The following is a 15260-nucleotide window of genomic DNA, read 5'->3' as shown; positions in this document are numbered from 1 at the left end:
AGCAAAATCCCGCATCATGGTTTTCATGTTCTCATGAAGGAGATGAGGAGACAGCACACATGTGTGCTCTTTGGTGTGCGTTTGTGTGTGTGCATGCGTAGTTGATAGAGAACAATGGGTGTGATGAAGAAAAAATAAAACAGAATAAAAAGATCAGGAGAAATGGATGGGGCTGTGGATAGGGTGACGAGGGAAGACCTCCCAGGAGGGGAGCATTTGCCCTGAGACCTGAATAGAATAGCTGGTGAGCCGCACCTTCACCAGGGGAAGCAGGATTCCAGGCCTAGGGAATAGCACCCTTGTTAGGGTCCGAGTGTTCGTGTCCACTGAAGTCCATGTATGGAAACGCGATCACCAAGGGGATGGTAGTGGAAGCTGGGGACTGGGGGAGTGATCAGATCGTAAGGTGGAGCCCTAGTGGTTGCAGTTGATGCTCTTATAAAGGAGGCTCCAGAGAGCTGCCTTCCTCCTCCACCACGTGAAGACACATGGGAGGCACCGGCTGTGGGGACCGAGCCCTCCCCAGGCACTGAGTCGGGGGGTGCCCTGAGCTGGGCTCCCAGCCCCCAGCACTGTGAGCATTGAATTGTTGACAGATTCCCTGGCGTGAGGTCTTTTGCTCTAAGAACATGACAGGTCCTGAGGCGGGAATACGAGGCGCTGGAGTACAAAGCCCAAGTGACCCAGGGAGGAGACGCAGAGCTGGGACCCAGCTGGACTGGGCCGAGAGTGAGGGAGCCACGGGAGGTGTGAGCTGGGCAGGCCATCTGAATGCTCCTCTGGAAAGGATCATCTGGAGGCTGGGGAAGAACCCCCACAGGGAGGGCGTTTGGGGAAGCTGTTTAGGAGGCTCTTCCTGACCCTCTGCACCTCTCCCCTGGCTTCTGTCTGCGGCGATGCCCAGGTCTCCTCCACCTCCAAACCAGTCACTAAAACGAGAACTGAGTGAATCCTTGCTCTGCTTCCCTGTGTGCGCCTCCTCTCCTCCTCTTCCTCTTGTGTCTCCTCTCCCTCTTTCCCTCTCCTCCTCTTCCCTGCTGGCCACTACATTCCTCTCTTTCTCCCCACTCTCCCCCCTTCTCCTCTCTCTCCATCTCCATTACTGGCACACACTGGTTGGTCTACCATTACTAATTTCCTACCCGCTCGCTCACATTGTTTTCCCCTTTCTATGGTGAAACTGCTTCTCCAAGGTCATTGGCGTGTCCTTCTGGCTGCTTTCCAGGGCTCTCTCCTAGCGCATGCTAGTCACCTCATCAGGAGTGCCTCTCGGCTGTGTCACAGAGCCCTCCATGTGTCTGTTCTCCCGAGACCTCTCCAGGCCTTCCTTCTTCCCCACCCCTCAGCTGCTTTTCTCTGCCTTTGGTAGCCATTGCTCATTCTGAGCTGTCACCACACAGGTGGCTTCCAGACCCTCCTTCCAGCCTGGCCTCTTGCCTCCGCTCCAGTATTCTTTCTGGACTTGGCATCGATGCATCTGCTTACTCCTCCTCCTCCCCTGACTCAAACCAACCCCGGTTCCTGGTGCCAGCCTCCCTCAGCCTCCCTCGCAGGCTCTCGGGCCTGGCTTTCCTGGCATCTTCAGCGTAAATCACTGGTGCCACCAGCTCCCTCTTCCCTCACACTGGAAGCCGGGCCATTGTGCCTGCCGCTCTCATCTGCTTGATCTTTGGAGAGCCACCAGGTTTGCTTTATTTACAATGATTCCCCATCTGTCTCTGCTCTTCTTTTCCCATGGCCAATACCCTGATTCAAGTCATTGTCATCTGCTGTCTGAATGACTGTGACAAGCCTCTGCTCCCTCCCTACATTCTCTGCTGCTTTGCTCACAGAACTGAGTTGGGCAGGAAGTTGGATTGTCCGCGCAACAAGCTTACCCGTTTTCTGTTTGACCTGGGGGAAATTACTGAATCTTCCTGATTCTCAGTGATCTATCTCTAAATTGAGATGGGTGAGAGCATTCAACCCAGTCTTGATCTGCAGATTCAGAGAGATGATATATGTGGTGTGCCTGGTACCTAGTAAGCCCTTAAAACACATTAGCTGCTATTCATATTGTGACTGTCCAGCCAAGAGTGTGAAGCCCTCCACAGAGCACCGCCTCTACTGCCTCTGGACAGAGGTGGCTTCAGCTCTTTCTGCAGCCTCCCACTTTGGTGAGCCAAGTCAGATCATTTGTGACCCTCAGAACCTTACTGTAGCACTGCTGAGACTGTGGGAGAGTCACACCTGAGTGAACCAAGCCCTGCCCACTGTCCCTGGCTTCTGGGCTGGACTTGCTGAGGTCTCAGAGTCTTTTCAGATGAGCTTCATGAATGACAGAAAGGATCCTGTGACAGTTAACAGCAGGGGGCTCAGAATCCACTGTCCTGGACGGATTCCAGGTTGAGTCACTTACCAACTCTACTTATCTACTTAGGCCCAAGTTTCATCATGTGTGAAATGGAACAGCAGTACTGACCTTGTAAGAGTAAAAGAGAACACACACACACACACACACACACACACACACACACACACACGTATATGTGTACACACTCATACACATACTACACATGCCCACACAATATATGTGCACACACATAACACACACATATGCACATTGACACAGAACAGATGACCCACAAGGACACCTCTGTTGCTTCTGAACACTGAGAGAGAAGGATAAGGATAAACTTCTGCTCTCTTCATTCTGTTTCCCAGGGTTTTGCCCACACCTCCATCCTCCACCTGCATTTGATAGCTCCTGTGTACCTTCCTCAGGTTGTCTAGCCCAGAGCACCTGCTGATAGAAAGAAGAGAAGAGAACCCTGGGCTTTTCCTCAAAATGAAGTGTTGGGAACAGGAAGTGTTTAGCCTACAACCCAGGAAGTGTTTAGCCTACAACCCAGGAAGTGATTAGCCTACAACCCAGGAAGTGATTAGCCTACAACCCAGGGAGTGATTAGCCTATGATCCATCTTCATATGTCCAAGCTTTGCAGAAAGCTTCAACAACGCTTTTTCCCAGCCCTTCAGTCAGCCCAGCCTCATCACTGTCATCCAAGTGTCTTACTCAGTCCATGGCATTCCTTTGCATTCGCTCCTCCATATTTAACTGTTTCCTGGGAACATGTCTTGTCTTCTCATCCAGACTGAGAGCTCACTGAGGTCAGGAACTGACTTCCCTTAGGTCCCCCAAATGTGAATTTTCACTTGCAAATTTCCTCCTGAAAGACTGAATGAATACCTCTTCTATAGTTAGATTTATTATATATACTGATGTATGCCTTTAAGCCAATTCCTCAAATGGTCCCATGGCATAAATTTTTTATTTATTTTCCTTTTGATTTCAGTCTCTGAGGGATGGTCATCAGGACACACAGGAGACTTTTTTTTTTCTTATGTAATCTCTAGATTAAAAGGTACAGGAGCATTCATAAACCTGTCCTGCATTACCATTGGAATTTTTAAATTTCATTCCATTTCAATGGAATAAAAGCAGTTATTTTAAAAATTGCAGTGCATCATTAGTTCACTATATAAAGAGTACCCAGGATGTCCCCGGCTCTATGCTAGAGGTTGGGACATTGAAAATCAACGCCTCCCTTAAAGAATAGGGAAGTAAGTCTAAAAAGAAGGCAGTGATTGGTGCAATAATTGGGCCTACAGGTTCCCACTCCCCAAGAGAAGAAGAAAACGTTTCAACCATGGAATTGCTGAAGATTTTTGGATGTGATTCAATGGTTGACTTTCACCCATTAGCTTCTGTTCTTTTTCCCTCCATAATCTGAATTGTATGTGTAATTCTAGATGAATGATTTTAATAGTTGATATTAAAAGACTGCTTGCTGCTTGTTCCCAGGTCAGCATGTACTTCACTTCAGAATTGCCTGGGAGTCTTTGTAAGCCTCACCGTGCTGGGCTTCAGAAGTTGAGGGATGATGCATTTGAAATGAGTTTCCAGGTAGTGCTGTTGCTGCAGGTCTGAGTGACCACACTTTGAGAACCACTGCTCTAAATTGCCTGTTAAAAACAGAGATCAAGTGCTACTGGCATATAGCTTTGTAGTTTTAAAATCCATAAGTTCTACATCATTAAAAAATATCGAGCCACCTAGAACACGCCAGGCACACTGCAAGCTATTGTGGATTCAGGACACACTTGATAGAAATGGCGCCTGCTGCTTAGAGCCTATCTCCTTCCCTCTGGATGAGTGTCCTGGGAACTAGCTATCTTTAGCTTCCTTTCACCCATGACAGAGATGAAGGTCAAGTCCATCCTGCATGAGCTCACTCAGCTGGTGGTGCATCACCATCCGGGAACTTTGACCCCCCCCACCACTGTCCTTGCCACTGTGCCTCTTGTCTGTTACCTGCTAGACATGGCTATGTTTTCCCTAACCTTGAGACTAATTTTTCTAATTCTGATGAATGTCCGCTTTCTCTTCTGCTTTCATTGTTATTATACATCCCCACTTTAATTATATCTTGTTGGCTGCCTTTCACAGATGGGCCACATACATCATTCCTTCTTTGCCTGTGGTTTTCAAATCAGTTTGCATCTGTCCAGATGTGTTGGTTTTTCTCTTTCCGGAAGATATTACTTTTTTTTTTTCCCCTGTTAAATAATTTCTGCCTTCTGCCTTTGAAATTGAATGCCACAGAGATGGAATATCATGATGGTGCGCAGATTCCTGCTATTTATTTCTTGCCTCCGTGTGCTAATATTAGGTACTCCATCTCGGCTGCAGTGCAGAGGCCCCTGGGCTGCTCCGATGCCCTGGGGGTGAGAGCCCATAGTGAGTTCTTTTGGTAGCATCCGACTTTCAGCCCCAATTCAGCAGCTTCACTTCACTGCACAGACCAGGCTATAAAAAGACCAGGAGAGTTAAAAATAGCTGTTGCTACAATTCCCACCTAGGAAGCTTTCAGGACAGCTCTCCAAAGAAACAATTAGATTCTCCCTCATGGAGCAACACCGAGGAGCCTTTCTCAGGAAAGCAATCATGAAACAAATATCATGCCCAAAAATGACTGTTCAGGGAAGATTTTTTTTTTTAAACCCACAATTGATCCATTGCCCTTTTTTTTTTTAATAGTCTGTCTCATTTAAGTAACATCTCTTATACCTCATGTATTTGCCCTTGACCTCCAGAAGGTTTTCTTTCATTGCAAGCAGTGTGCAGGCAGTGAGGGTAATGATATGTGGGTAGGTGGGGCCAGGGTGGAGGTTCTGTTATGCTGCTGGAAATCAGAGCAGTACTGTTTGGAAACAGTTTCCTCCCAGCCATTCTCACAGGGAAACTCAGCTCTTCTGAAACTTTAAATCGTATTTTATAGCTAAATCTAAAGTCAAGCACTCCCAGTCCATATTAGATGGAGTGTAATCTGCTAACACCAAGTGGCCCTACAGTTTGAGGCAGATTCCTGCAGGCGTCATGGCCGGTTCCACCTAGCTTCTCTTTAATGAATCGCCTCTCTTCTAGGCTTCAGTCACCAGCTAATATTTTTAAATATCATTTGACATTTTTATTGGTGCACTATACTTATGCATAATGGCAGGACTCACTGTGATGTATCTGTACATGCAGGTAACATAATTTGGTCAGGTCCACTCCCGAATATCTCCCCTGGCCTTCCTGACCCATCCTCTTTTCGATTGGTCTTCCTTTTATATTCATGAGGTCCTGCCCCACTTTCCCCCCTTTTCCTCTCTAGCTTCCACATAAGAGAGAACCCCTCCTACTCTGGCCTTTCTGAGTCTGGCTTATTTCCTATACCGTGATGCACGACCCTGAGTCAAGACTTTTCTTACATTTGTTCTCCAAAGAAACAATAAGCCCTTTGTGATCCTGATCAGTATTTTCAGTACTTCTCTATTTTTGAACCTATTATCTATTTCTTTGTAGAATCTTTGTAGATATTTGTAGAATATCATGATTACAGTTTCATGGGTGACTTAAAGTTTTTAGAGTCAAATAACATAATTTAACATGTTCATTAATTTGCTAGAGGTCATAAATATTCCTAAGAATTCTGATTCTTTTTTTTAAAGAGAAAAGGAGAGAATTTTTTTTAATATTTATTTTTTAGTTTTCGGTGGACACAACATCTTTATTTTATTTTTATGTGGTGCTGAGGATCGAACCCAGCGCCCCGCGCATGCCAGGCCAGCACGCTACCGCTTGAGCCACATCCCCAGCCCAAGAATTCTGATTTTTAAAATTCTTCCATCACGTCGTGTCTTTCTTTGCAAAGGAAGAGTTTCTGTTTAAGGAAAGCAGGAGGCATCCAGACAAAAACAAAGGTTTTTAGTGTAAAGGACTAACGTGGCAATGATTAAACCAAGGTTTGGCCTGAGGGGCATTTTAGGACTGGACGCTTCTTGGTTGTGGGGACTGTCATGTATTGGACATGGTTTGGCAGCTTCCTGGGGGTGCCTGCAGCACCCGAAGGGCGTGATAATGGACGACAGGCATTGCCAGATGACTCCGGGGGAGAATCAGCCGGCTGAGAGGCCCTGGCTTGAGGAATCAACGGTGGGTTGAGGAAGAAAAGGTGAAGAACTCTGCCTTAGCCCAGCTGATGTGCCAGGGCCCTGTTGGAGGTGCGGGGCTCACAGGAGAGGCCAGACCCACTCTCAGAATAGGCTCCACTGAGTTCTCTCAGGCTGGCTGAGGAGGGTGGGGCCTTTGAGCAGGGCAATGGCTCTTTGCAGTTTCCCAAATTGGGGGGGGGGGTGCAGGCCCTTGGAGCACACAAGGTGCTTTCTGATAGCACCCCTTTCTGAGGTAACCATTGTTTTTTTAAAAAAAATTAATAGCTCTGTGTTTATTTTAATATGCATTAGGAAAAAGAATGGCTAGCATATTTCATCCATTGCTGTTCCAGATCGTCATGCTTAGAGAGAGGCAAATCTACAATGAAAGATGCAGCGATCTCAGGGCAAAACTTCAAGTAAATGGGTGCATTCCTTTGACAAATATTGGTGCAGGAAATGTTTTAAGGGTCCAGTTAACAAGGCAAAGTCCTGATTTTCGGGGAGTTGAGGATGTTCTAGGAGGGGGAAGCATGTGTAAGTACAACTGAGTTATTGAAGGGGAACTGGTAAGAAAATCGTTTCAGGCGATGACGGGACACCGTGGTAGAGCCCGAGCCCTGGGAGGACAGCCTTCTCCCTGGGTGCCTACTAGGGAGGCCGGTGAGCAGAGGCCTGTGTCGTCAGCCAGATACAGCCAAGTCCAAGAGTAAAGGAGGGCCCAGGCTGAGGTCTGAGCAGGCGACTTCTGAGCTTAGGTGCGACTAATGGGCAGAGCAACCCGAAAGGATGCAGAGCCAGACGGACGAGCCATGCCAAGTGACAGCGGGGACTCTGACGTTCTAAAATGGCCTTTGTGCACAGGAATTATCCATTGTCTTTGCTCCCCTTGTGGGAATTAAACTTCAAAAACAACAGTGATTATCAAGCTCTGCTCAACATCTCAGTGTGAACTCACCTGACCTTAGTTCAACTCTAGCTCATCCATCAAAAATCAGTTCTCTCGTGTCCGTTTTCATCTGGAGCCCTGTCTGACAGAGTCCATGTTTTCTCAGCCAGTTCCTATTCTCGGCCTCCCAGTGTGTACAGATCAGCCTAATCCAAACACAAAGTGGCAATACCCTGGTTGGACCTAGGCCATCTCCATATTTGGTTCTGTCTCTTCTGGGTTTAAGAGACTCATACCGTTAAAAGTTCAGCTTTATTATTCTAAGCTATTTGTAGTTCTTGACCCAAATGAAGTGGAGCCAGGATCCAGAAGACCGAGGCTGCTTTTGGAAGAGGCATTTTTCACTGCGTCTTGAGACCTGGGCACCTAGGGCACTTCTCCTGTCTGTGAGAAGAACCCACGCCACCCACACCTCCCTTTCATTGCCCCCAACCACAGGGACCTCCAAGCGGGTAACTCTCCAAATGAACCTGATTGCACACCCCACAGCCTCGAGGTTCAGGAGCACCACTGCTCAGATTTTCTGATCTTCTTTGCGACCCCTGCTGGAGTTGAAGCTGACTTCTTCCCTCCTCGAGGCATTTTCCCATCTCCTTCTCTAGTTTAGAGGTTACTTTCCTGTGAGGACCTCTACTCCTGATTCACTTCTGATCTCTGCTGTCTCTACTTCCTGATCCTGCTGATGAAGCGCAACCGTACCTCTCCTAGTCCTCCAAGGTGGCCGCAGCACAGTGGTCACAGGGGACAGTGAATGAAGATGAGAGAGGCAGAGGCCACATCATGTTGGGCCTTTAGACACCAGGCACAGTGTTTGGGCTTTATTCCAAACCCTTTGGGCAAACACTGGATGGGTTTAGACAGAGGAGTGATAGGATACAAATATCTTAAGAATCTCCCTCTGGCTACCTGTCACGGAGAATGGGTTGTAAGAAAGCTGGTGTGCAGCGAAGAGCTGGGAAAGCACTCTGGAGCCCTAGCAAGAGGCGGTGGTGTCGGGAACTGGATCATGTAAAAGGTGTGATTGGGTTGTGACAGTTATTTGGAAGAGGGTCCATTCGTGCTGACAGTCCGGCTGTCAGGAGGAGCCGCATCACTAGCTGGAAGAGAGGGAACTTGGGCCATTACTGATTCTCACCTCTGTCTTAGGTACAGAGTTTTTCATTTGAAAGGAAGGAAGGTTGTCAGTGTTGTGCATTTTCAGGAAAGTGTACCAGACAGTCGCATCTTTTCTGCACAAGTCTGTGCCTTTCCATGAGCTTCTCTCCATACCTTGACAACTGTCCACTTGGAAATTTATGGCATGGACCCTTGAGGGGGAAATGCCCACTCGCGTATGTGCTGGAGAACATCCTCCGTGACCCACAGAAACGGCTGCACACGTCACCTCTCCCGCCTGTGGTGGTTGGCACTTGCAGTCTTGCCCCCACATCTCCAAGGTCCTCCGTTACTTTAGTAGAGTAAGGGAATAGCTACGGTTGGCATGGTGACTTTACTCCCCAGAGAAGAGACCAACTTTCAACCAGATCGAAGGAAGAACCTAGGCAAAGCTTTAACGATTCTAACTTGAATTCCTACAGTCACCCATTTTGTGTTGACTCCTATGTTATGAGCCTGAATTAAAAAAAAAAAAAAAAGATGCAGAAAGGGTGATGTGGGAAGTGTTAGGTACCAGTCCAGAGAGTGGTGTGTACATGATCTGACAACGCGGGGCAAGTCACTGCTCTCCAAGGGCTCAGGAAAGGGCTCGCTGACATTTGAGAGCCCCTTGATCCAGGCTCAGGATACTCAGGGCTCCTGGTCCTTTCTCCTCCCAGAGATGGCCTCCTCAGCTGGTGAGGATAATAAATAAATTTGGAGCCTCCAGCTGGTAGCTCAGCCCAGGCTGACAACAAGGCCTGGATTCTCTTGACAAGCCAGGTAGGGACAAGCAGCAGGGCCCGAACGACTGCTCTAAGATTCACCTACAGAAGAAGATCCCCTGTGATCCTCCAACCCCATCACCCCAGCCTGCCTCCCTGTCCCCCTGCCCATCACACCCACATTCCTCCACTATTGCTTTTCATCTGCAGTAATAGCTAACTTGTAGACAGGCCAGTGTGGTCTGGTGACTCCACATAGTCTTTCCCACCACAGTTCCATGGTCTCATTCTTTTCAAATCTTTAACACAGTTGGGCACACAGTACACAAGCCTGTAATCAGGAGGCTGGGGCAGGAGGATTGCAAATTGGAGATCAGCCTCCACAACTTAGTGAGACCTTGTCTCTCTCTCTCTCTCTCTCTCTCTCTCTCACACACACACACACACACACACACACACACACAAATTCTGCAGAAAACCAAAACAAAACTAAAACAGACAGCAAACAAACAAATGAAACTTTAAAGACCTGAACACTAAGGGGAAAAGAAAAGTAGTAATTATAGTGTTCATGTCAGACTGAACTCCTTATTGGAGGGGCACTTTTGGCATTTTGAGTGTGACAACTCTATGGCCTAAGGCCATCTCAAGGAGTGAAAAACTTCCACCTCTTCACTCACTAAATGCTGGTGTGACCCCCAAACCATCCTGACAACATCAAACCCCCAGCACATTAAAAAATGTGAATTAGCCTCTTAGGTTGAAACCTTACAAATCTTGCATATGGTACTGGAGCATTGAACAGCACTTAAGATTCATCTTATAGGTTGAAGTTATTGGATCTATAAGAACTAATTGTGTGCATAGGAATATTTGTGTATTATCAGTCAAATGTGGTTCTTAAAAAGGAAAATTTTGATAACAATCAATACAGTTGAGAGTGTTCAATTGGAATTTGTAAATGAGACCAAATGCTAATTAACAAGGACATTAAAAATAATCTTTGGAACAATCTCTTTTTATACATTAAAATATTTACAGATGAAATGAAATTTGTTTTAAAATGCTCTCGTGGGGAAAATATGAACATTAAGAGGAGACCAGATGAAATCAAACATAGGAATGTTAATATTTCAATAATTATTGAAGCTTGGTGATTGGTTTGTGAAGTTCACATACCAGTTTATGTTTATGTTGGAAATTCCCGAATACAAATTCAAAGAAAGTGGTTGCCACAATTTTCTTTAAGGAACCTTGAAGTCCACAGAGCCTATGTTATTCTACTCTTTCCGTCTGGTACGGACATACGGTCCTTTTAGATGATACCTAATTGCCTTCTGGCTGTCGTTCATGTTTGCATCTGATTCTGTGGTCCCAGGTCTTTGCATGACAGGACTCATGACACCATCCATACTGCCTCTAAGAACTTACCACTCGTAATCAGTTATAGATTTCATAAACATACTTTTCTAGCCATATTATAGAATATTTGAAGGCAGGGATTAAAAAAATCAAATCATTCTTGCCATATCCGGACCAAGCATATGACACATAGGCTGTAAGTTATGCAAGAATATTTAAGTCATGAATGGAGCATTTATGATTTTACTTTTTATCTATCTCTGTATCTATGAGGATTTGTTTCTTTCCATTATTTTTCTTCGATTTTTCCTTCATACTAGATCCATGTTTACTAAGCAAGATGGCACTCACCTGTGATCTCTGTTATTCTGGAGGCTGAGGCAGCAGGATCACAAGTTCGAGGTCAGCCTGGGTAACTTAGTGAGACCCTGTCTCAGAATAAAAACAATAAAAAGTGCTGGGGATGTAGCTCAGTGGTAGGGTGTCCTGGGTTCAATACCCAGTCCTGAAAAAAATTAATAAATAAAAATGAATCCATGTTTGTTGATGTTAGCGATGCTTTAGTGCCTTAGGTATGATGTTGTGTTGAAGGGACTGGACACAAGCCTGTGACTCCTGGATGACTTTATGTGAATTACTTGACCTCCCTCATCCTCAGTTTCCTTATTTGTGAAATGGGAATGACCTTAGGGGATTGCTATGAGGAAGAGTCAATATATAGGTGAAAAATAAGTGCTCCATGATAAATATTAGCCATTATTTTTAGCCAAAATTATTCCTAGCATTCCTCTTAAAAACAATTCACTGTCCTATACTTTGAATTTAGAGATGTCATTTGAAAATATATTCTTAGCATAGTATTATCATATTAAAATATTCTGTTCTGGATTTTTAAAAGAGGGAATTTTTAACTCACAGGCCTATCTTACCCATCTTCTCATATCCATGAATTAGCTAGAATCTTCTAGAATTTTTTCCACCATGAGAGGAGGAGCAGAATTGCAAATGAATCCACAATCTGTAATTTATACTAGTGTGGCAGGTAATTGAAGCTCAGGCAAATGATCTTTCATCTAATATCATTTATTTATCTTTGCAAATCTCTTAGGCAAGTGCTAATGACAGCCTTTCAAAGCTATTAATTCAGAAAGACAAAGTTTTCTATGTTGATAAAACCATGGTAGGAATATATAAAATGTTGCAGTATTATTATAATCATTTAGAAAATATCTTGCATAAAAATCTATGATAGAAACCATCTCCATAGTATTAATGCTCCTGTCACTTAAATAACCTTAATTAAGAGCACCTTTTTTCCCCCTCTTTTGATTTCATGTCCTATAGTTTCCAATTTTTCTTTCAAACCATTGACCACTTTAAGATGAGAAGTATATTAGTATGCTAGTTTTTTTTTTTAAACTTGTCTCTCTGGAGGGCTTTGTTTTCACAATTAATAAAAAATATGGAATTTATTTAAAGCTTTTTGGCCCCAGGTGTAGTAGTAGATTTACATCCTTATTTCCTGTTCACATGCATGTGATTATGTTACTATCCAACAAAATCACCATGAGAGGCTGGCTTCACAGGGAATTTAGAATCGGATTTATGACTCAAATAAGTATTAAGAATAATATATTAATGTGCTTAGCATTATAAGTGCCTCAATCTGTTTATCTTTAAAATGAGGGGATAAGACACAGAATTAAAACAGATGGGTTCCTCTAGCTCTAAAATATTATGAATTCAAAATTTTAATACCCAGACATTTTCCTAATGCCATTTGCAGAGGTATTGCTGTGACCTAGGGGGAAGTGGCCTCAGCTAACTTACTTCAAGCAGCGCCCTGTAAATTCTCAAGTCAGAAGGAAGCTGTCGACAGGGATGCTGGCATTCAATCTGAGCTTCCGGAGGCTGGGACAAGATAAAACAGACCCTGGAGAAAAGTCTTCTTTTGCAGGAAAACAGTTTTACAAAGCAACTGATTTTTTTTTAATGGATTCTAAAGTGCTATGATCATTTCTGGTTATAAAACTAAATGACAGATATCTAAGAGTGGCTGAGAGACTAGCCCCAAGGCTTCTGCCTCCTTGAGTGGGTACCAGTTAAGTCCACCCATTCAGGGGGAGGCTCCTGGGGGTTCTGGAATAGCGCATTTCCTAAAATGCACCTCTCGTTTTTTCGCAGGTTATACTGGAGAGCTCTGCCAGTCCCAGATTGATTATTGCATCTTAGATCCGTGCAGAAATGGAGCCACGTGTGTGTCTAGTCTCAATGGATTCACCTGCCAGTGCCCAGAAGGTAAAAACCCTTCATTATCCTAGTGATGCTTGGCCTTTTCCACTTTAAATCATAAAGTAGCTTGATCAGCTTTCTACTCTGAATTTCCGAAATCTCTGCACAAATGCACATTCTATTTTGTTTCAATTGTGAAGTAAAAATAGATGACTTTTTTTAAAAAAAAAAACTATGCTACAATAACTTGAAAGATTATGTTTGAATATTAGACATAATGTAGGAATTTCAGTGACTTCTATTTAGGCATGGAAATGAATTTCTATAATGAAATAGGGTGAAATAGAGTCTCTTTCTGATTTCACTTGTTAAGATTCCTATTTTGTAAGCTTACTTCATTTTTTGGGGAGGGAGGATTGAACCCAGAGGTACTTGAACACTGTTTTAGTCAGATTTTTTGCTGCTGTGACTAAAGAATCCTACCAGCACATTATAGAGGGGGAAAAGTTTATTTGAGGCTCATGGTCTCAGAGATCTTAGTCCACAGAAGGCCGGCTCCATTCCTCGGGGCTCAAGGTGAGGCTGAACGTCATGGCCAGAGAGAGTCGGGGAGGAAAGCAAATCCCATCATGGTGACCAGGAGGCAGAGAGAGAGACTCTACTTGCCAGATACAAAATATATACCCATAGCCACACACCCAATTAACCACTTCCTTCAGCCACACCCCACCTGCCTACAGCCACCACTCAGATAATCCCATCAGGGTTTAAATCACTGATTAGGTTAAGACTCCGACAACCCAGTCATTTCTCCTCTGAATCTTCTTGCATTGTCTCACACATGTGCTTTTGGGGGACACCTCACATCCAAACCATAACAACCACTGAATCACATCCCAGCCTTTTTATTTTTATTCTGAGACAATGGCTTGCTAAATTACTTTGGGCCTCACTGAATTGCTAAGGCTGGCCTCAAACTTGTGATCCTCCTGCCTCAGCTTCCAGAATCCCTGGAATGATAAGTGTGCATCATCATGCCCAGAAATGATTTGTTTTTTGATACCTGTTCACGTAAAGAATTCAACATAAAGTTCACCTACTTTAGTGTTTATGTCAGCTTTATAATGTCTTAGAAAATTCAAGTCACCTGGAAAGCCACATCTTTAGGGGCTTTTTATTTTTAAAAACAGTTTTACTGTTCGTTTCTCCTGAAGAAACGGACAGATAATCACAGGCAGGTTCTGGCCTGGTGTTCAGGGAATGATCTTGCATGTTTCTGCTTGGGGGGATGCTATGGAAGGGATTTCTTTAAACCTTCAGGGTTGTAAGAATAATTGTGGCATTAGAGTTGTTTGTTCCCTTAAAACCACCGTGTAAGCTCCTGATCCACAGAATTGACGTCGACAACTACATAAAGTAGAGTCACACCCTCTGCCCAGATGAGGCCTGGAGCCTGAATGTATGGGGCGGTATCTCTGCACTCGGCTCTACCCCAAACCGCCCTGGCTGGGGGTGGAGGTGGGCAGTGGTGTGGACGGTGTGAGTGAGTCAGTTTTATTGCTGCTGTGGCTGAAAGACCTGACAAGAACAATGTTAGAGGGGAAGTTTCTTTGGGGGTTCATGGTTTCAGAGGTCTGAGTCCACAGCCAGCCAGCTCCATTCCTTCATCATGGCAGAAGTGGGTGGTGGAGGAAAGCAGCTGGGGACGTGGCAAGGAGAGAGTGCCCCTCAGGGACAATATATAAACCCCAGGGTCCCCAGTGACCCACCTCCTCCAGCCACACCCCACCTGCCTACAGGTACCAGGCAGGAGATGAGTCCACGGACCAGGTCAGACCTCTCATAACCCACTCCTTTCACCTCTAAACTTTCCTGCAATGTCTCACTTTGAGCTTTTGGGGGACACCTACCCTAAACCATAACATGACCGGATTGGGGTGTTTATAAGAGGCCATGGCCTTGCCAGTGCTTGGGTCCCCAGAAGCTGCTCCTGTGACCAGCAACTCCTCGTGCTCTTCATTTTTTACTATTAGTTATAGATGGATGCCACACCTTCATGTGATTTCTTTATTTTTATGTGGTGCTGAGGAGCCAACCCAGTGGCTCACACGTGTGAGGCAAGCGCTCTGCCACTGAGCCATGACCCAGCCCCCCGACCCGCACCCCCACACTCTTTCATGTTTGGAGAAATGAGTGTTCACTACAGAAGGGCAGACTCTCATCTCCCAGCTTCTGTGCAGAGGCTGGGGCTGAGGTTGGGGCAGGGCAGGACGGCTGTGCTGCCCCCCAGTGTCCCCCTCTGTGTGGGTCACTGTGGTCACCATGGTGATGGACCCGATC

The 15260-nt window shown here is 45.2% G+C and overlaps 1 protein-coding gene across 1 annotated transcript in view; it reads left to right on the top strand.

Moving 5' to 3' along the window:
* Positions 1-15260, top strand: part of Dner (delta/notch like EGF repeat containing) — a 297502-nt gene that overhangs the window by 192953 nt on the left and 89289 nt on the right. The window contains exon 7 of the mRNA XM_026396251.2: positions 12873-12986. Coding sequence (XP_026252036.2) covers positions 12873-12986 — 114 coding nt within the window. The remainder of the gene's footprint in view (positions 1-12872; positions 12987-15260) is intronic.

This window comes from Urocitellus parryii, chromosome 1 (assembly GCF_045843805.1).
Source record: "Urocitellus parryii isolate mUroPar1 chromosome 1, mUroPar1.hap1, whole genome shotgun sequence".
NCBI classification, from domain to species: Eukaryota; Metazoa; Chordata; class Mammalia; order Rodentia; family Sciuridae; genus Urocitellus; species Urocitellus parryii.
Note: the sequence above shows the minus strand (reverse complement) of the source record. Positions and strands in the feature narration are given on the sequence as shown.